The 21,843-nt window shown below is 36.1% G+C and overlaps 1 protein-coding gene across 3 annotated transcripts; it reads left to right on the top strand.

The window, feature by feature from the left end:
* The first annotated feature begins 4,178 nt into the window (after positions 1 to 4,178).
* LOC137708377 (probable ubiquitin-like-specific protease 2B) lies at positions 4,179 to 20,112 on the top strand. Of its 3 annotated transcripts, XR_011064786.1 has the most exons (17): positions 4,179 to 4,488; positions 5,807 to 6,141; positions 6,244 to 6,331; positions 6,439 to 6,488; positions 8,100 to 8,294; positions 8,382 to 8,457; positions 9,133 to 9,238; positions 10,467 to 10,526; positions 11,118 to 11,249; positions 12,573 to 12,773; positions 12,864 to 12,919; positions 12,998 to 13,091; positions 13,791 to 13,881; positions 14,676 to 14,795; positions 15,670 to 16,095; positions 17,031 to 18,302; positions 19,868 to 20,112. XR_011064786.1 is itself a non-coding variant. In XM_068447448.1 (16 exons), the coding sequence occupies exons 1-16, from the start codon at positions 4,347 to 4,349 to the stop codon at positions 18,210 to 18,212; spliced, it is 3,351 nt and encodes a 1,116-aa protein (XP_068303549.1). In that variant the 5' UTR covers positions 4,179 to 4,346; the 3' UTR covers positions 18,213 to 18,497. The 3 variants fall into 3 exon arrangements, 2 of the variants coding, with proteins under 2 accessions (XP_068303549.1, XP_068303539.1); XM_068447448.1 differs by lacking the exon at positions 19,868 to 20,112 and having other exon boundaries at positions 10,470 to 10,526; positions 17,031 to 18,497; XM_068447438.1 differs by lacking the exon at positions 19,868 to 20,112 and having other exon boundaries at positions 17,031 to 18,497.
* The last annotated feature ends 1,731 nt before the right edge of the window (positions 20,113 to 21,843 follow it).

The following is a 21,843-nucleotide window of genomic DNA, read 5'->3' as shown; positions in this document are numbered from 1 at the left end:
GTCTGAGCTAGCAGTATAAACATCATATTCTTACTCATCTTAGTCTAAATAATCAGACCCTTAGTCGGATGATATATTTTGCAGGCTCCTTCTTTAATTAATATAGCCAAGCCCCTTTCTTGAAGTTGTCCTATGCTCAAGAGATTGTTTTTGAGCTCTGGAACATAGTACACCTCATTGACAACATGATTGATTCCATTTAAAACCAGCGAGACACTTCCCTTGCCAACCACATTCATCCTACTGTTGTTCCCCAATTTAACTGAATGAACAAAGCTTTCATCTAGGTTTGTGAAGATATCCCGATCGCCACACATATGGTTGGAACATCTGGAGTCAAGAAACCAAGCATCAGTCCGTTCATGTACCTCAACATATGACATCAACAACATATCTTCTTCATTCACTTCAGTATAATTAGCTTCCTTATCCCATTTAGGACATTCATACTGGTAGTGTCCAAGATTATGGCACTTGTAGCATTCCACCGTATCCTTGTTGAACACCTCTTGGCCTCCTCTTCCACGTCATCGTCCTCTATAGTTACTTCTTCCACACCCTCGTCCTTTATGATTGTTGAAACCTCCCTCAGTTTTGGCATCAGTTGTTGCCTTCAGAGCTTGCTCCACACTCCTGCTTCTGTGAAACTTTTGCTCATGTACAGTGAGCGAGCTTTGAAGCTCATCAATGGTAATTGCATCCAAGTCCCTAGATTCCTCAATCGAACAAACTATATAATTAAATTTGTCCGTGAGAGACCGCAGGATTTTTTCACAGATCGTGACGTCAGTCATATGCTCCCCATACACTCTCATCTTGTTTGCTACTGTCATCACTCTAGCAAAATAGTTAGTGATCGTTTCACTAACCTTCATCTCAAGTGTCTCAAAGTCTCTCCGTAGGGCTTGAAGAGTTGAGCGCTTCACTCGTGCATTTCCTTCATATTTCGTCTTCATGGAATCCCAGATCTTCTTGGAGGTGTCATTTTCCAACATCGTCTCTAGGATGCTCCTATCAATTGCCTGGAAAAGATAGTTTTTTGCTTTGAGATCCTTGAGTTTCATTGCATCAAGCTCTTTTTGTCGTGCTTCTGATATAGGTTGCGACCCCTTTGCTGGTTCTTCATAACCAGTTTCAATCAAGCTCCAATACTCCTTGCTGCGAAGGAAATTTTCCATGAGCATGCTCCAATGGTCATAATAACCATCAAAACGTGGAATGGAAGGCTGCACGAAGCTTCTTTCAGAAGTCATTTTTCCTCTCTTTCTCTCTTGTGTTTGAAGTCACTCAAAAGCTGCAGCTTTCCGGTTCTCAAGCCCCAGTGAGGGGCTCTGATACCAGTTTGTTGGGAACTAGAAGAAAAATACCAAGAGCAATACTGCAACTGACTCAAGCAAACTGGGAGAATGACTTGTTTATTGAATAGAAACGTTTGCTATTACATAGCCTTACATAGTTAACAAAACCCTAAAAAACAGCCCACGATCCACACTAACAGAAAGAGGTAACGTGCATGAGGAAATAGTCTACGTAGAACTAGTCTTCCTACATAATAGGAACTTATTGAAAAAAACAATCCTAAGTAATAGAATCCTACAATGAAAAGGACAATCAAACTTATCAACAACAACCAAATGCATCAAATTTAAACCAAATTATAAAAAAAAAAAAAAACAAAAAAAAAATCCTTTCTTCCCCAAATCTTCTCCACCTCACAGCCCCCAGACACCCTCACTCCCTTCTCCTTACCAGTTCAAGCAAATCTTCCCCCTCTATACAGAAGAAGCGGATTGTCGGTGCTGGCATTGATGGATTTGCTAGGCTTACAGAAGAAAAGAGATGGAGGCAAAGGCTTATAGAACGTGAAAGCTTTCCGGAGTTGATGATGTAAATTGGAGATTCCTAGTGATTCTATAATACCTGATTTCCCAAATTTAATCCACAATTTTATTTTCAATTTATGGAGAGGTTACATTCGATTGCCGATATCGTCGGACGGTGATGCAGCGATGTTGGGCAGTAGGTGAATGCAGGCAATTCTAGTGCTCCGACGACGTGGGTTTCAGTCGGATCTAGTTCAAATCCAGGATCGATGGCACGCGAACCTGCACGGATCTCGCGACGAGGAACTGAAGTGAGTTTGCAGAACGATGCGAGAGAGCCAGATCAAAATAGCGCGGACATACACCGTATAAAAGCTGTGGGCCCAGTTTAAGTAATACGAGTACTATACATGGTTGCACCAAACACTAGAGTCCGTATTACTTATCCTATCCGATTCCTTATACGATCTGCCAAACGAGGCCAAACAGTATTTGACAAAAACTGATCGCACGATGTACGATGAGTGGATACGATTCACGGATCCCCAACCCTCACCAAAAGGATCATGATGGGATTAAGTGCGTGTGAAATTTTTTTTATTTTTTTGACAAGGGATAGAAATGTATTAATAATCAAATACGAATGGAAACATTTGCATCTTCTACTAGAACATTAAACAAAAATTTAGGTCCTAATTCATCCCAACCAAAACTCCCGCCATACTTGAGAACGTGTGCCGCCACCATATGGGCTGCATGATTGCATTATCGAGGAGTAAATATAAACTTCGCTGATTGGAATGACTACATCATATTCCAAATATCAACTAAATAGACCTCCATCAACACATCAGCTTGACTTTCCTTATTTAACATTTAAACCAAACCTTTTGAATCAAACTCCACCACCAATGCCTCCCCGGACGCATGAAATCCCCTCAAAACACACATCTCCAGACCTTGTCTTATGGTTGCCGCCTCAGCCGTATTTGACAACAAGAAATAGTCCCCATCATTTCCTCCCACCATCTTTGGAATTCCTGCAAAGTCACACAAGACCCAACCCCACTCCACCTGGCTTTGTTTCCTTCTGCCATGCCGCATCAGTATTTAATTTAAACCTGCCAAATTCAGGTTTCCTCCATCCCTTTGCACTGACCTCAACCTGGGAAACATCCTTCATCATTTCCTGCCGTCCACTTCTAGCCCCCTCCCCATGCTCCATGTCCATTGCCGCTTGAAACTCGGATACTTGATGTAACCACAACTCAACTGCAATACGAGGCATGATATGATCAATGAAGGTGCGTGTGAAATTTTTTACTTTTGTTTTTAAAATTGAAGAAGAGAGAGAGGAAGAGAGAGAATGTGTGAGTCGGGAGAGAGAGAGAGAGCGGTTTGTTTTTTATTTTTTAAAATTAAAGATGATAAAATCACATGTAAGTGAGGTTTAAACAAAAAGCGGTTTGTTTTGTGAAATTACGTTATTATTTTTAACTTTTTTGTTGTGATAGAAGACAAAAATGTCGGGTCATTAATATGTAATTTAGATTATCGATATGATGGGGCATGTTTAGGGGTGGTCCGGGTTGGGATCCCAAACCGAAACTCCCAAGAATTCCAAACCAAAATATTTCGGGACGGATTTTATATCCTGAAACCGAACCGAACACTCAAGATTCCTGAATTTCGGGTTGCTCGAAATTTTTTGGGGATTTTGGGGTCACTTCGGAATTGGACCTTGAAGCCCAAAGTGTTGGGCTTTTTAAAATTTTTGGATTTTTAAACTTTTTATACAACTCAGCCTACCTGTTTCACTAATTGCATAGCATACTCCACACAATAAACAATAAGCTCAAGTTTATATCAAAGTTCATACCAAAAATTGTACAAAACCAATTGCATAGCCCACCTGTTTCTAATTTCATATCAAAGTTTATAATCTCATAAATTCATACGAAGCAAAACGTTAAGCTTATGTTCAAGCCACCAATGTTCACAGTCTTCTATCAAACTACTTAATTAAAAGTGCATGCAACCAAAATGGAATAAGTTACTTTTGAGATTATGTCTATCTGCTACACAAATCTCAAAAATTAAATTCATCTGATGTGGTGGCATCATCGTCACTTGATAGTGATGAGTAAAAAATATTCCTTTATTTTAACTTTGGGTAATAATAAGGAGACTAAAATTTTAAAATAAATTTTATAAATTAAATGATGTTGATAATGATTAAATTATTAATTAACGTTCTTATTCTTCATTGATAAGAAATCATTTTTCATAACAAATCTTGACCAAACCTGAAAATCCAAAAAGACAAAAATAAAAGAGAAGGAAGTTGTCCCTGATTGGTTAACTACAAATTTAAAGCAACACGCTTCATCGTGGAAAAACCCCCTCGTCTTCAGACTCTGCTTTCTCTCTCCGATTTGACCCAGTTTCACAACCCCGTCTATGCTCACTCGCTGAGTCAATTTGACTCGCCCGAGTTTCCACTCCAAACCCGTTACCTTCGCGATGAAGACTAGCGGCCTCGAAGTCTTCGACTTCAGCGAGGAGGACGAGCACTCGGAATCGGTCCAGGGGACGTATTTGGGGAAGTTCAAAAACCCTAGCCTCGATACCAATCGGATTTTCAAGTACGATTTTCTCCAGAATGGTACGTTTGCTTTCCGTAATGTCTAAAATTAGTAAGCTACATTTCTGTGTCTGGTTGCCGAGAATCCGTGGGAAAATAATCTGGTGTGAAATGAATGAAAGTTCAATAATTTTTTCTGAATTTTTATGTTAATGCTTCGAATTACAACTTTGGAACTTGCTGCTATGATAATCCATCGTTTGGAAATTGTTACTTAGTAAGGTTTGAGCCACGATGGAAATTTGGCCTGTTTGGATTCGATCTTTGTCGATAGGCTAATAGTTTTGTAGGACTAAGAAGTGTTTTTTTTTGAGTTTCTGGTTAATTATTCTCACAGGTTTATTTGTGCTAAAATGTTGGGATATGTATACAATTTACTATCTCATACTTAAAATCATCTTCATATGAATGTTGAAAATTTTGATAATATGGTTGATTTCTGAGTTAACCGCATTGTTTAATCTGTAAGTTAAGGTTGATCATATCGTAGAAAGGGGTAGAGATTGTTTGGCGAAGTTGGATGTATGTTTGAAAGAACTAGGTAATTACAGATGGATCTCCCTGTAATCCTAGTATCATATATGGTAACGTTTGAGAGTTAGGGCTGGCTTGGCATTGCTGAAATTATTTTAAAAGCAGCTTTTTAAAAAATCTGGGGCTAAAATTGTGTTTGGTAAATGAAAAAAAAAAAAAGTGCTTTTTGTCAAAATCAAACAGCAGAAAGTAAAAGCAGCTCTACCCCTGCTTCTGAAAACAGCTTTCTATTGCACAGCACAGCAACCCAAAATAGCTTAGTAATCAGTTTGCATGCAGTAGGCTATTTACGGTTGTGTATTTTCATAATGTGGTAAGTCAGTAACATTGTTGTCAGGTCCGTCTGTATGTCAAATCTGCATTCCAGTCCCTTGTTTACAATGGTTTCTCACGTTTTTTGTAAATGCTGATTTATGTGTTGATTCTTCGAGTTTTGCTTGATGTAATAATGAAGCCACTAATCTTCTGACATCTGTCAGTCAACACTCCCCCTCAATCTCAACTGGGGAATCCCAGTTTTTGATTGGAAGAGTGTTTAGAAAATACGGGACTAATGAACCCCTTTTGAACAAAATGTCTGCAACTTGTCATCATTTGGGTTGTAGTGCACATTTGTATCTCCCTAAAGCACCGTTTAACGAACAAAGTGGTTGTCAGTAGCAAGATGTTTACCCTGAGTCTTGTTGATATGCTGTTGTCAGTGTTTATTTTTCTTTTTCTCTGTTAGCTGAAAACTAAAGATGGTTGATCTATATCATCAGTGTCTTTGTTTAAACTATGCTAATTCATCTAAATATTTTTCTAGTTGCCCAGGGAGCCAAACTTCAAACAAAAGATATCAGCAGCATCCCTTGTGTAAATGATGATTCAGTTGACCGTGATCATTGTTGTGATAATGCTATTTCACATTCCCCCGTGGGAACAATTGAAGAGAGCCTTGCTACCGAGAAAGAGTATATGGAATTGGATGCTGCACCACAATTCAAATGTTTGAGTCATGAACAACAATCTGATTCCAAATTAGATAGTCATGGATCCAGAAGTTTTGTTTCTGAGCCAGAGAGAAGAGGTTCAAATGCTACGTCATCATCGTCTTGGGAAAGCCAGTTACACTTTGCCCTTGCAGTGCCTCCGTCCAGTGTATGTCAACTGTCATTTATCTGCTGAAGTATATCCTTAAAGGAGAGATTAACAATCAAAATTATGCTTTCTAAATTTTGTTGTTGTGTTCTTTTTTTTCAGAATGAGCCAACTGATATGATTTTAGATGCTGATGAAAGCACGAGTGACTCTCCGTCAAGTCCTGCTTCTGAAATTGAAGATGATGACGGTATTTCCTTGTTAATTGGAGGATTGCTAATCCTTAGTTTGTGCCGTCCTTAGGCATTTCTGTCATGCACCAAGGTGTTCTTACTATCATTTGTTGTTCACTTTCAGATTCTTTGGGTACTTATAAATCGTATCATTGCTCTGGCGATTTGGAAATGGTAATCTCTTTTCTCTGTTATTAGCGGTCCAATACATGTGAGATTGCCTCTTACATAACTACATATTTGGGGTTGTAAAAACAGAAAAATAAAGAAGTATTTTATTTTTGTTGATGTTTAAACAAAATAATTGTCAAGAAAGAAAGTGGGGTTGTCTGTGATTTTCTAAATAGTGTAATGGGTAGTTTAGGTGGGTATTGGGTACTTTTTATTTTCATGTCACAAATACAAAGAATAATTTTGTGAGGTAACACAGAAGTAAGACTGAAGTATGCACCGTCAAAACATGTTTCGGTGACACTATCTATGCTTTGAATAAGTGTATGCAACAAAATAAATAAGAAAAAAAAAATAGGCCTAATCAGATAAATGGTCCCCGTGGTCATAAGGTATTCAAAAGATAGCCCCTATGGTAAAAAAATTCGGATGTAAACCCTTGTGGTCTAAGTCTGTTAGGATTTATACCCAAAATTAAAACTTCCGTCATTCCTCCGTTAGTAGCATGCACGTGAGTCTCATATGTGAGGATAAGATGGTCATTTCATAGTTAGTAGCATGCCAATAGCTTACCTAAAACCTTCATGATGTTCCCAATTCTAAAGCACGAACAAAATTCCCAAATCTTGCTGCCACTGGGACTTCAAGTTTTGGGATTTCAACCAATCCCACTTCCATTTCGACAGAACCCATTGCCGCATTTTCAGAGTTTGGTTCTCTGTCAGCGTTGGATTTGGTCTAGCCTCTCCGTCTCCCTCCTCCTTATATGGGAGCTCAGTAGAATTCTTAATCTCTTCCATGGAGACTTCTTCATCAACTTGGCAGCGGGATTTTTTGTTCTTTCTTAGTCCTTACCTTTTATACGTGTGGTGCTTCTTGGGTTTTCAGTTTTTGATTATTTTGATTGCAAGCAGTTTGAGCATTATCCTACCAAATGTGCAGAAGCATTAGAAATACTGCAGATTTTAATCAGTCAAATTTTGGGAAAAATCAAATCCTCCGCATAGAACTACAACAAAGTTCACAAAGTGTTCATTGCAAAAACAGTAGAAAGGAGATTGAAAGAGTTAATTTGTTTGCAAAATTGAATGCTGATTTGTATTCGGGGATTGTGCCATGAGCAAGATGAGAAAGATGAGATTGGGAACCAAGGAGACAGAGGAGAAAGAGAGAGAGAGAAGAGGAAAAGATTGAGAGAAGTGGCGACCATTGATGGTACTAGAGTTCACGTTATTGATCAGTAAAAGATGTAGGGGTGTAGTTTATCAGCAATGCTAGGATGGTTTTTTTGTTAGTCGACATGAAAATACAATTCTATCCAACATTTAACAGAAACTTTACTTCTAGGCTAAATTTGCTAAAGGTGTTGACCACAGGGGTTTAATTCCTAATTTTTTTACCACAGGGGTCATCACGCAAGTATCCTATGACCACGAGGATGATTAATCCAATTTGGCCAAAAAAATATCTTCTTCATGTGCACAATGTTACTTGCCTTCTAAATAAGTGTTATATACCATTTTTATTTTTGGTGCAGATTTTTTAATACTTTGTTAATCCACTATTAGAAGGTTTTTTTTAGTTGTGACTTTTATACTGTTGCATAATTTGCAGGATAATACAAATACGACGGTTGTTCTTTATCCTGATTATGTTATATATCGGGATAGTTATTGTACAGAACCTCGGTTGACCTTTTCTCGCAGTTGCTTCAAAGTCAGTGGTTCAACATCTGAATGCCCTGGAACCTTTAGTTCTGAATGGGAAGTCGATGATCTCATTGATGTAGAGTGTCAGTGGTTTCAAAAAGTGAGTCCTGAAACTCTCCTATTGGATGTCACCATTTACCATTTATACTCTGTATTGAATACGTACAGTTTATTGTACTGCATTCAGGTTGAATTTGTCATGATAAAACTTCGTGTTGTAGCAAAGGATGCCACTGAAGATGATAGTGCACCCAATACTTCTGGTCAGTGCACTTTTACTAACAAGCTTTTTTCTCTTTGTTGGTTTTTGCATTCATTTGGTGGGATTAGTGCTGCAAGTGTATTTTTAGGGGACTTCTCTTTCATGAAATTCTACCAGATTTTTTACGTGTAGATTATTTAACTTGCTGTTCACTTGTTGAAACTAATGTGATCCTTCTGAAAAAGTTTGGTCAATTTTCACTCTGGTTCTATACAAGCTCTCAGATCTCATTCTATGATGTTTAAGCTATGAAGTGAGGACACTGATAAATAGGGTTTAGGGTTACATGTTGTGTATACATTATATAGTCTTATGGCGAGGACACAATGTAATCATACTATATGTGACTTTAAAAATATTTGTGACTTAAGTGTTATAAGTAAGATGGACTAGTACTTTGTAATCCAAGTATTAATGATGCACCTTCAAGTACTGCAGATTAGTTTTAGCAAGTAGTATGTATCATATGGGAAAATGTGCTTCTTTGTAATTCAGAAAAGAAAAGAAAGTTCTTGATTTTTAGTCTTGTTCTTGAACACACTGGTTTAAATTCTGTCCAAACTTCTTAGTGTTGTGTCTTAATAGTTTTATTTTCTTTTTGGGACTTGAAGCTCTTAAGCTGAGTGTGGCTCCTCTCTTTTTTTTTGACATTATCTGCTATCAAAACTTCTCCTAGGCATTGAAGAGTTGAAGATTGCAATTGTTGAACCCAACTGGTTCAAGCAACAGGAAAGGATAATGTCTTTGAATGCGAAATATATCAATTCATGGGTTTTGCATGAGTAAGTTTGTTTATGTTGCATTGGCTAATACAATAATATAATTCATATTTCTTGATGTTCTAAGCTTTATGCCAAGTAGCTACGTAATTTGATGGCGTATACTCTGATAATACCGATTCTTTTTTCATCTACTTACGTGGTTAAGACTAATTGTATTTGAATTGAACTTTGGGAATGACAGCATGTTTCTTTTTGGTAACATGTTTCCTTTTTCTCTTTTGTGTAGAAAGGCAATATTTGATAATTTTGTAAAAGGAACAGGATATTCTGCTGATTTTTACTTGAGATAGACGAGGATATTATGTGTTTAGTAGTCTTAGTTTCAGGCTTTCCGTTCTGCACAGATGTTTGATTACTGTACCTTAATACGTTCAATATGCTTTTAATAGTCTTAACTAGATTTAAAGTTCCATATTTTCTCTTTACTCTCAGTTTATACCAACATTGACAAAAGAGCCACCAACATACTCAAATTGGAGACAGCTTATCTAAAACAATATCCAAGATATGGTCAATGTAATATGATTTAAGATTTACGCTTTGTCAGTACAATGAAATTCAATTTCATCAAGATCATAAATTTCTTTTTTGTGTTTTCAAAGGGTTAGTGTTAAGATGAAATGAACTAAATGGCAATTTTGGGGATTACAATGGAAGATTTAAGGGGATACATACTTCAGTAGCAAAATGGATTCCTGTGAGAGCCATCTGATGTCCACTCTTGAATTTAGAACTTCTAAGTAATAGTGTGAAGTGAACCATCTAGCTTGTGGTTTTATTATAAGAATTTATACTGAAAGAAACTCTGTAAACATTAAATCTTAAGGCTCTTGGTTTATAACTATGTTTTATTACACTAGTGCTGAGTTTGTATGCATTTAATTTATACGGTATCTGTTCAACCATGCTTCTGTACAAGGATGGTGTACTTCTGTGGTGATAAGTGTTGCGTGTCTTGTTAGTGGTTTGCAAATTAGAATGGTTCAACAGTACATTTGTGGTGAAATTTTTATTTGTGCATATTCTCTCTCTCTGTCCACATATATCTAGCTTAGAAATGCAAGGTAAATTGTCTGAATTCAAATTGTATTCTTTCCTTGGTGATTTATTTGCCACAATTGTAAAATATGTACTAGTTCTTCTGTGTATTATGTATTATATTAGTTTATTTTACTTCAGTAATACTGCACAATCTTAAATTCATCTTTTTCTCCCATTTTGATACAAGTAGCGTGCACACGGAAACAGATGAGGAGGATTCACTTGGGCAGAGGCATCATTTTCCGAAGTGAGTTAAAGTGATCCTAGTTCCTTTCTATGTAACTACGGATATACAAACTAGATTGCTTTCTGTATAATTACTAGTTAAATGATGTTTCCTTAACCCTCCTTTTCCTTGCTTTGTTTTCAGACTCTTTGTTTTGTCCTTTGAGTTCTTTAATTGTTTACGGTTCTTATGCTTTCTAGTCTTTCTTTTTCTTTTCTTTTCTCACTTTTATGGTGAGTATTGGATAAAGTATTGAACCCCTTGTTCCTCGGTATCACGTAATGTGGATGTATGCTGTTTTAGCTTTAGCTCATACTCGTGGCCCAAAATCCATCATTAGCTAAACCATCATTCAGTTTTGCCTCATACAACAAACAGATGAAGGATCAATTTAAAGAGACTTGAGAATCAATTTATGTGGTCCCTTTTCTTGTTACCACCTGTGGAACTATAAATATTTATGGACTTGGACTCTGGTGGCAACTGTTTGCGTTTATGTTGCTTAGTAATATACCAAATGGTAGAATTGATTTGGTTTTTACAGTTCAGTTTCTATTTCTTTCTTGGTGTTGCTTTCTAATGTATTCTAAACATATTCCAAATGTTATACAGTTTTGATGGGCCTTTTGAAGATGTTGTATATCCAAAAGGGGATTCAGATGCTGTTTCCATCAGCAAGAGAGATGTTGATCTCTTACAGCCAGAGACATTTATTAATGATACAATTATTGACTTCTATATCAAGTAAGCTTGCGTGGATACGGTCACATGCATAATTTATATTCTTTATATTAAAAACTTGCATGTTTGGGGTTCTGAATATTTAGTTCCATTATGGACGACATCTATTTCTGGGACTTGGTTTTGTTAGTTTTATTAATAAGAGTTTAACGTCAAAATTAAAAAAAAATGTTGGGAGGTAACATCCCTTTCCTTGGTCTCACACGAGATATGAGAACTTTGTGCGTTTGTTAAGGTAAATGGTTTTGTATAGCTATATATGTACATATTTAGTTGCTTAGTTCTTAATATTTCAAAAGGAAAATATAACTACTAATAAATTCATGATTTTACTAATAAATAAAGCTAATTTAGTATTTATTTGTGTTCAAGTGACTCTTGCATACCTTAATATAAACAAATGCCTATAATCACATACTAATAATCATTTCGTTGTTAGGGGTCAGCAAATAAAGCAAGTTAAGCAACTTGGCCCGTTTGTTAACCTTTTTATTTTCAGGTTGAGCTACTTAGTTTTCACTTTTTTGTTAGGAATATAGGTGAAATACAATGAAAAATGGGATGAGCAAAGGTAGAGGAAGGATGGTTGGAAAAAAGTGGAACAAAGTACACAGTGAAAATCAAAAACAAAAAACTGAAAACGATTTTAGTATGTTTTCTTTTATAATTATTGCTACTTTGATCTTCATTTCTCTCTCCTCCCTTCCTCCACCCTTCTTCATTCCTTAATTCCTCCATATAGATTTCCTGTATGAAGAAAATATGAATCCTAAAACTAAAAAACGACATGGGTATCAACCGAGCCCTTACCTTCAGAAATTTATCTTTACTTTGTAATTCTTTCATCTGGTTAGTCCCACACTGTATCAATCTTCTCTACCATCAATATCCTCACCGTCCTCAACAAAACCCTTGGGTTTGTTTTATAGGAACTTTTAAATTGCTAGACTTTTTTACCTGACTATATAAATAAATAATATATTTCAAGTGAATTGATATAAAGATCATGGGAATGGTAGATGAAAGCATTGAGAAACTCTTAATTTTGATGTTTCTGCATTTTATGAACTGTTAATGAATTTAAAGACAAGATAATTAGAGTCCATAATGTAATGATTTAAGTTCATTGAAATACTAATACTTTGAAGTTTGAAACAGCATTTGAAAATGTAATAAATTATAATTGCTATTACCAAAAGACAATGCTAATGCCTGACAAAGCTAATGCTAATTGCTATTGCCTTTATTAGCAATTAGAATTATAATGTGATTGTAGGTTTTGAATTTGTTTTATAATTCACCTGCTAAAATGTACTCTATTGACAGGTATCTGAAGAATCAGATTCAACCTGAGAAACAGCATAGGTACCACTTTTTCAATAGTTTTTTCTTTCGGAAGCTGGCTGACTTGGACAAAGATCCATCCAGTGTTTCTGATGGCAGAGCTGCTTTTCATCGAGTTCGTAAATGGACGAGGAAAGTGGATTTATTTGAAAAGGATTACATCTTCATTCCTATAAACTTCAAGTATGACCCTTTGACCAAACTTTTTAACTTTTGTAATATGCTCAATTTTCTGGAGTGCTGATACATGGCTTTTGTGTTTTTTAATGTCAGTCTACACTGGAGCCTAATAGTCATATGCCATCTTGGTGAAGTGCCTAAACATAATGGTAACTTTTTCTTTGATTGTGCAATGTGCATCTCAACTCTTATTCATCCCGTCATTTATGTACTTTTGCTATGTTCAGGTGGAGACTCGGGAAATTTACTTAAAGTACCTTGTATTTTACACATGGATTCTATCAAAGGAAGTCATACGGGTCTGAAAAATCTAATTCAAAGGTATCTATTAGCTATTAAAATTAATTTTGTTTTATTTGTTTGTGCAGATATCTTTTTTCTTCTTGGAAAAACAGGTTTTATTGAAGTTCTTCCTTTTCGGATTTCTCTAACTATTCATGTATTCTCATGCAAAGTTTGACTTCTAAGAAGTGAATAGCCAGTTGGGATTTTGGTTGAAGCTGTAAAAGTGGGTGAGATATTGGAGAATTTGGGTTAGATGCTTCCAATAAACCAAAGGAGGGAAAAGAACAAAATATGAAATTTATGTGACAGGATCTAATTTGGACAAAATATTAGCTATAAGAAAGAGTGTCATTTCAATTGTAACTTCCCTTTGACTGGTAGAATAATGACAATTTTAAATCAATTGAAATGTTTGACCTTGGACACGCACAATATCCTTTTAATACAATTCTAACCACATAATCTCCTGACTCTTGTTATTAATTATATGAAAACTTAATGACATTAGAAATAGTCTGGTTATTGTGATATAGATAACCATGGGATCAATAATACAAGCATTAAGTTAGGTTGAAGTTTCTTATTTTTTTGGGAGGATGGACAATTGTCAAGTCAGTAGATATGGGTTGTCTAGTTTTTTAATGGGATAATATTGGATTTTGTGTGTTTCTGTTTGATGGTTTGATTTTGTGTGTTTCTAAATTGTGACATCAAAATTTGATCTTGAAATGATAGTTATCTGTGGGAAGAGTGGAAAGAAAGGAAAAAGGAGACATCTGAAGAAATCTCAACAAAGTTTCACAACCTGCGGTTTGTCCCACTTGAGGTATTGCTCCAGTTTAGTGAAACAGTTTTAGAGAGGGAAAACAATAAAGAACCTGTATTAGTTGGGTATATTTGAGTTTTATGATCATATTGTTGTGTATGCTTACTACCCTTGTGGTTTCGTAGGCCACATGGAAGAATGATTTAATAGGACACTGAAGTAGAGATAATTTGATGTATCATATATAAATGCTACCGTTCTTGTTTTATTAAAAAGTGCTACTACCTGTGTAAGTTTTTTGTCCAATGTCCTTGTTTCATTGGCACGGGATGCCAAGTGGCGGTGTACTCGTTCCATGTAAGTTGTTTTCTAAGTGAAGGGCATTACTATCTTGAAACCACCTTTTTATTTCAAAGAAAAATATATAAAGAAATTTGTGGATATTAAGATTGTCCTTTATTTTTATGGGGCCGAATTATTTTGATTGCCTGGTATTAAAGTATATGCATTAAACCATTATAGGTTAGGTTCTAGATACAGTATGGTAAATTGATCATTTTTTTAACAATAAAACCTACGAAAATGTTCTTTTCCTTTTGGTCTAATTTTTTATAAATAAATATCAGATGTATGGAATTGCTAAGATGCACGTGTGCATCTTCATTTGTGATCATTTTGTCTTTGTGTTCCTGCAATAGATATATGCTCTCTTTGTTCGTGAGATAATTTTTGTCACTTTAAAGTTTTATCATTTGCTTCCTCATTTTTTGGTGTGGTTTTAGATAAAGAAGTTTTGAATAGTTTTTCCTGATGGTAACATCTTAGCTTCTGACACTGGTTCATGTTCTTATTAGCTACCGCAACAGGAAAATTCATTCGATTGTGGCCTGTTTTTACTCCACTATTTGGAGCTCTTTTTGGCAGATGCTCCTGTTCATTTCAGCCCATTCAAAATAACCAAGTTTTCCAACTTTGTAAGTGGTCTACTTTGTCTTTTGTTTTTGCTTAATTTAACCAAGTCTTTTAAATTTTATTGTTTACTTTGTTGAAATTCTTGATTTGGCATGTGAATTTTATATATCTGATACTCAACCCTAACGTTTAATATTTAAAATTGTACCACCCACCACCTGTTTGTGTGCGTACTTTGTTTTTTTCCTTATTGAAAGCACAATTACAGTGTTTACAAATTAGGGTGATGCTTGTTGGAAGCCATTCTGAGGGGAAAATCAAATATTGTTCTCTTGTTCGTTTGTATTATTAATTTGTTACATACAAATGGAGGAGTCCAATCACTAAGCAATTTAAGAGGAACATAGCACATTCAAAGCCATGGGATGCAAATCTCATGGTTTAAAAGACAAATGAGAGTCTGAGAGCACTTACTTTCTAGTAACTGCTGGATAAAAACCCAACTAAGATATCATACTTTAAGCCTTCATTTGCATGTTTTCCTATTAATTGGTGGATGAAAAGTCAAACATATCAACAATTACTTGGTGTATATTTGAATTCTCGAAAGTCCTTAATGCCAAGTGTTTGAATGCTTCTGCATACATATCTGTGTTAGTATGTTGATTTACAGTTTATGCATCACGTCCGAAGATTGAAGGATTTTCTTTTTCTCAAATAGAAGGTCTTTTGGGTTCTGTTGCCTAACAATGAATTGGGACAGAATCAGATATTACATACAAATGTTGGAACTTTAAATGGGGTTTCTGTTCTTAAAACTCTTGTACCCTTTTCCCATTATTTCTTGTTACCTTTTAAATATGATCCTCCTGTAATTTAATTGCATGCTTTATGTTTCAAGTTTTTGTTATGTATTATCACAATTTCTGTTGCCAGCTTAATGCAAATTGGTTTCTTCCGTCCGAGGCATCTCTGAAGCGTACTCTTATTCAAAGGTTAATTTTTGAGCTCCTTGAAGATCGTTGTCGGGGAGTCTCTTCAGCGGCTTCTAGTGATGAAGACCAGGCTAAGTTTCCAGAATGTAACAATCATGAAACTGGTGGGCAGTCTTTTTCAGGAAGATGTGGTCCTGCTATAGCTTGCCAAGAAAATATGTCGAGTTCTCAAGCAGGCCTGGGGATTGAAATTACTCTGTTATCCTCAACTTCTCTAAGGAGTTCTGAGTGCGTTAAAGATGCAGGCTTTGTTATCCAGGAACTTTTTGAGCCAGGAGCCACCCCAGGCTCACTATTTGGAGAATATCAATCAATTGACCAAAAGTCATCTTTTTGCCGTCTTAATGGAGCTGTACCACTGATGGAGGTAACATTACTCATCTTGTTCTGTTTGGAACAGTATATGTTTTACTATGAGATAGTTGGGATTGAAAAGCATGGGCATGACTAGTGTTGACTTTTGAGGCTGTTTTGAAGTTCTTTTGGGTGTTGCTTTTTAGTGCATGTGTGTGTTTGGGAGAGAGAGGTATTCAAAAGGCCATGTTATAGGTTTTCTTTTTATCTCTTGCTTAAAAATTACTTTAAAATGATCTTCCTTTATTTATTTATTTATATTTATTTATGAGAAATTGGAGTATGGTTTGGTATTGCTGTGCTTTGAAAAAAACTGCTTCTGCTATGCTGTGAGAATAAGCTCATTTTTGCTACTTCACGTTTTCAGTTTTTTTTCACCCAAAACTGTGAAAATAAGCTGTTTTTAAGTGTTTACTAAACACCTTTTTGAGCTCAGCTTTTTTCGATACCCACTTTTTATAAAAGCACTTCAGTACCAAACCAGTACTTAGTATGACACTCAATTGGAGCTTCGGTCACCAAACTAAAAATCTGTTAGTATTGGTCCCTAAACATGTTACAAATTGGAGCAATGGTCCTTTTGGGTAAAACATTTTACAAGGAGTTAAGGGACGGAAGTTCTAATGGAGTTACCCAAAAGGATCATTTGTCCAAGTTGTGACAAGTTCAAAAACCATTACTCACATATTTTCAATTCAAGGATCAATGCTCCAAATATCTATTCTTTAATTTTCTTTTAACCAATAAATGCTTTGAGAATCATTTCTGTCATTATTCAGAAATCCTTGATTTATGTAGACCTGTGATGCAGCCCGGTACACTCTTTTTTTTTGGGTTCTGTTATGGGCAAAGAACTATATAGGACAAAAGGAAAACATATTATAAAGGGATACATGATTTCATTTAAGAGACTGCAATACTTGCACTTGACCATTTGTTTCATAACAGGAAGACACCAAAACTGGAGAGCAGTGTGCTTTTTTGCCTACGGGAGAGACTGGTTTTCAGCAAATAACTGGAATTACATCTCAAACTTGTGACATTCCGTATACATCAAGAGCTTATGGCGTTGAGACTTCCTTTGACTTGGCACAAACGGAAAATGAAAACACAGATTTATCCCCTAAACTATCTATGTGTGTCTCTGACCATGCTGAAGATATAGGGGTCATTGAGGATTATCCAGTTGGGGAAGGTTTGGGTCTGAGCCAGAAAGAAAAAATGGATGTAAACCATTCTCAATCAGTGGAAAATGTCACATGTTTAACAGATTTCCTTGTTTCTGCTCCAGGCAAGATGCAGGGCGCTTCCATTATAGAAATGGAAGGTTCTCAAGATCATGATAAGGTGAATGACGGGAATGAAAATGGAGATTCTCAAGACCCTGATGGCAACGAAAGTTGTCAAGAACATGATAAGGGGCATGATGGCAACAAAAATGGAGGTTCTGAAGACCATGGTAAGATTGATGGAAAAAGTGGAGGTTCTCAAGACCATGATGTAGTGCAGGATGCCAATGAGAATATGGGTTTTCAAGACCATGATAAGGTGCATGATGGCAATGTAAATGGAGCTTCTCAAGACCATGATAAGGTGCAGGATGGCAGCGAAAGTAGAGGCTCTCATGAGCATGATAAGGAGCAGGATGGCAAAGAAAATGGAGGTTCTCGAGACCATGATAAGGAGCATGATGGCTATGAAAATGGAGGTTCTCAAGACCATGATCTGGTGCAGGATGGCGATGAAAATGGAGGCTCTCAAGACCATGATAAGGTGCAGGATGGCGACGAAAATGGGGGCTCTCAAAACCATGATAAGGTGCAGGATGGCAATGAAACTGGAGGCTCTCAAAACCATGATAAGGTGCAGGATGGCAACAAAAATGGTGCTTCTCAAGACCATGATATGGTGCAGGAAGCAGTTCCAATTCCCTCGTGCCAAGAAAATCCTGACATACAAATGGATCAAGACTCCGATATGGTAGACAACAGGACTGTCTCATGTGATGATGTTCAAATGGCCGATAGTCCACCGCCTGATGATGTTCTGATGCCCGAATCGCTAGAGCAACGTGCTGCAAAAAGGCTGCGGCTTACACCTCCAGTTGAAGGGGATAACTGTGTCACATGAAGCCTTGTTGAAGATTGAAAGTTGTGAGGCCACCAATGCTCTTTTTGGCATTTCACTAGGTGTTTGACTTGATTGATCTGGCCACATGAGGTATGTGGGATGTATTTAGAGAAGAATAGTTAGATACTAGGATGCATAATCTAAAATGTTAGTGAATTTAATTCCTCACAAAAAAAGAGATTTGATAAAATCTTAAGGGTAAGAAAAAAAACATGGTGAAGTCATGGCCTACTTGGAGTTTTGAGGTTATGCGCATACTTTACAGGAGTAGGATTCTTTTCCCTCTTTTTCCTTGGCTCTGCTTGAACTAGGGCTGGGCGTGGGTTGGAGTAGTCTGGTTTTGGAAGTAAATTGCGTACTAAACCGCACGCTGCGGTTTTGCCTAAATTCCAAACCATAATTGAACCGCAACAGCTTAGAACCAAGGTTGGGGTATGGTTTGCAAATGCTGTAGTTTTTAAACCTGTCAATTTATAAGAAAATTCAACATCAAATTGTAAATCTCATAATTTTAATTTACGATCTCACAACCTCAAAATACACCACCTCATAGCTCAAAAAAGTATCCAATTCCAACCTCATAACTTGATGAGTTTAGTAAAATAGTAAATTATAATATAATTATACAAGAAAGTTCCCCAGTTTTATACTTTATATTATTTGTTTTAATTTTTTAGTATACAAAATTTATTGGGCTCTAATGATCATTTTTTGATATTTAGTTGCAAGAATGATTATTTTTTTTTTTTAAGGAAAACTAATGAAAAAGGTTTGAAAAGTTTTAGTTTTAATAAAAAACCGTGTTATAAGTTTTGTTTAATGATTAGTACAAGACCCATATTAAAGTAGTCCAACTAAAAATGGACTAATTATAATAAATTATGATTTTTCGGTTTTACCCTTAACTTTTTTAGGTTTGAGTTCCAGATTTTTGTCGTTAATGGAGTTCATCGTTGCTTTGTAGACCTTCTTTTTCTTTGAAACAAAAATATAGATCCTCATGCTATTTAATTTATATTTTGTATTATTTCGTTGAAACGTGATCATTGTCATTATTCATAAAGTCTTCGAGGGTCTGTTTTTCAATTTTTCTTCGTTAGTGGAGTTCATCGTTTGTTTCTCCAGAAAATAAATTTGAGATCTGCATGTTATTCAATAACAACGAGTCATTGTTTCTGGATTGTAAAAGTAAACTGTTTATGGATTTTAAGTAACACTGTTTTTGGAATCTAAGTTGCTGTTTCTGGAATCTAAGTCACTATTTTTTTATCCAAATGAAATAGACACACTGTTCATTAAATGCAAGTTAGAAAAGAAATAGTGAAATTTATTGTATTTGGATTCAAAGCAAAATAAGCATCATGTTTCTTAAATATAATCAATTGATGCATGAAAGAAAAGAAACAATCAAAAGTTAACACATAGACTGTTTCTGGAATTTAAGTCACTATTTCTGGATTTTGGTTCTTTTCTTTCCAGATACAGTGTGTGTTTGTGCATAGAAAAAAAACAAACACTGTATCTGAAGTTTTGGTTTTTTTTTTTTTTTCCCCTATTTACAGATGCCTGATATGTATGTACATCACTGGGACCATAGGTCCTTATTGGATCTGATTGGAATAAAATACTAACACTATAAATTGTTCATGGTGCAGATAAGAGGATGAGGATGAGGACGATGATGAAGAAGATGAGGATAAGGGCATGAAAAAGGTAGACAATAGTTTTGGATGATTTTTTTTATTAAACTTTGAGCCATTTTGGTTAAATAACATTTTAAGATGATTTTTGGTTAAATATTTGTTGACCCAAGCCCTTTTCATTAAAGCTCTCCTTTTTTTAATAACGACGATATATTAATACACGACGATGAAATAGCAACACTTGATAATTTAATTTTAATCAGGCGTAATATACGACTTGTAGGTGGATGGGAATATACAGCTTGTAGCACTACTGCATCGTCTAATAACTCAACCAATTTTTTGTCTTGAAGTTTACCACATAAAACGGGCAGACTCCACTTTCTCTCACTTCTTTATTCTAGCATTGACATTTGCTATAAATAGCTTTGTATCGGTTAAATTCGCGAGTTAGAGATAAGCGGATTCGAACCGTTGACATCCGCCATAGGGTAAACTACCACCTCCAATCAAATTCCAAATTGAAGTCCGGTCGATGACACCAGCTGCCCGACCTTTGCCAATCCCATCGTGGCTGGTGTAAGCCCTTCCTTCTTCCCTAATCCAAGCAACGACAATATAAGGCAGAGTACCGCGTAGCTGATCTATTCGAAGCTGCCATCGGCATGAGAATGATGCATACTTATTTTCATATCGGAGGAGTAGCGGCTGATCTACCTCATGGCTGCTAAAAGTTAAAGTTTCTCTTGACCTAAAGCTGCCTTTGTATTCGTACTTCTTGACCAAATAGAATATGCTTCTCGCCCCAATGGTTGATAATTTAGGTCCTGTAGATGCTCGCACAACATCAACAGAGACCTCATAGGCCTTATTCTTCAAATCAAAGAGCGACGTAATTCCACGACGTAGTCTTTTAGTATAGAACATAGACTCTTTGAGCTAACTAGGCATAGAGGAACCACACCAATCCATCCTGAACTTGGTGGTTAAACTTTATTGCTGTAACGATACTGAAGGGGAGGTCCTAGCTTTTGAGGTGCTGAACGAAGTGAAGCGGGAGACTACTACACCTCTGTTAGCTTTACCTGACTTTATTATTTGAAACATAGATGTTTTGAATCGAATGACAATCGTAATGGATGTCAGCTCAATCCGAAGGAAATTATGTAGAAGCTTTACATGATTATTATGAAGCTATGCGATTAGAAATTGATCCTTATGATTGAAGTTATATACTCTATAACATAGGCCTTACCATCACTCCAAGGGCAGATCCACAGAGCTACTATAACTATAAGATATAAGAAGTAGAAACAAGCCTACTTGGAGCATGTTCATCTTCCTCTCATACGTTCATGGACGTTCTAAAAATGGGTACTATTGGATCGGGTGAATTAAATTCAATAATAGATGCCTGTTGGCAGTCCAGCCAAAAGTCAAACCATTTGTATGTACCACCTCTATATTCCCACTTGAGACCAGCTTTATCAAATTGTCTTAGTTCATCACCATGCACTACCTTAAAAGTAAATATATCAACATCATCTACAAAATCACACAATCAAATGCAGCATAGGAATTAAAAATGTAGCATAGAAAATTAGAAATTAGAGATGGATTAGTGTGATTTCACTAGCATATATACAAGATTAGCATAAACCCCCCAATACAACATAACTTAATCAGGCGTAGTTATAGTTTAATCCACATGTGATTATTATAATTGCTCTTTGTAGTGTAGTAGCGCTGTTTTTTAAGGGTATTGCTTTGTCTCTACTTCACATGAAAATATACCTTCCAAAAAGCTACATATAGCCACACATAGAACCCTACCACACTACCCTCGCTAAACCCTTTTAACCCAACAAACAGTCAAACAAATGCACACAGACAAGCACACAGAGACCACAAGTTTATTTTATATCCTGAGATCCTATATACAACCTGAAAAGCGCTCTCAAACAACATATTGCACAATAAAATACTCA

Source organism: Pyrus communis, chromosome 1 (genome assembly GCF_963583255.1).
Source record: "Pyrus communis chromosome 1, drPyrComm1.1, whole genome shotgun sequence".
NCBI classification, from domain to species: Eukaryota; Viridiplantae; Streptophyta; class Magnoliopsida; order Rosales; family Rosaceae; genus Pyrus; species Pyrus communis.
Note: the sequence above shows the minus strand (reverse complement) of the source record. Positions and strands in the feature narration are given on the sequence as shown.

Coding starts and splice junctions, on each gene's coding strand:
- LOC137708377 (XM_068447438.1), top strand. CDS start 4,347: ATGAAGACTAGCGGCCTCGAAGTCTTCGACTTCAGCGAGGAGGACGAG. Junction 4,489..5,806: donor GTACGATTTTCTCCAGAATG/GTACGTTTGCTT, acceptor ATATTTTTCTAG/TTGCCCAGGGAGCCAAACTT. Junction 14,796..15,669: donor TAACCAAGTTTTCCAACTTT/GTAAGTGGTCTA, acceptor TTCTGTTGCCAG/CTTAATGCAAATTGGTTTCT.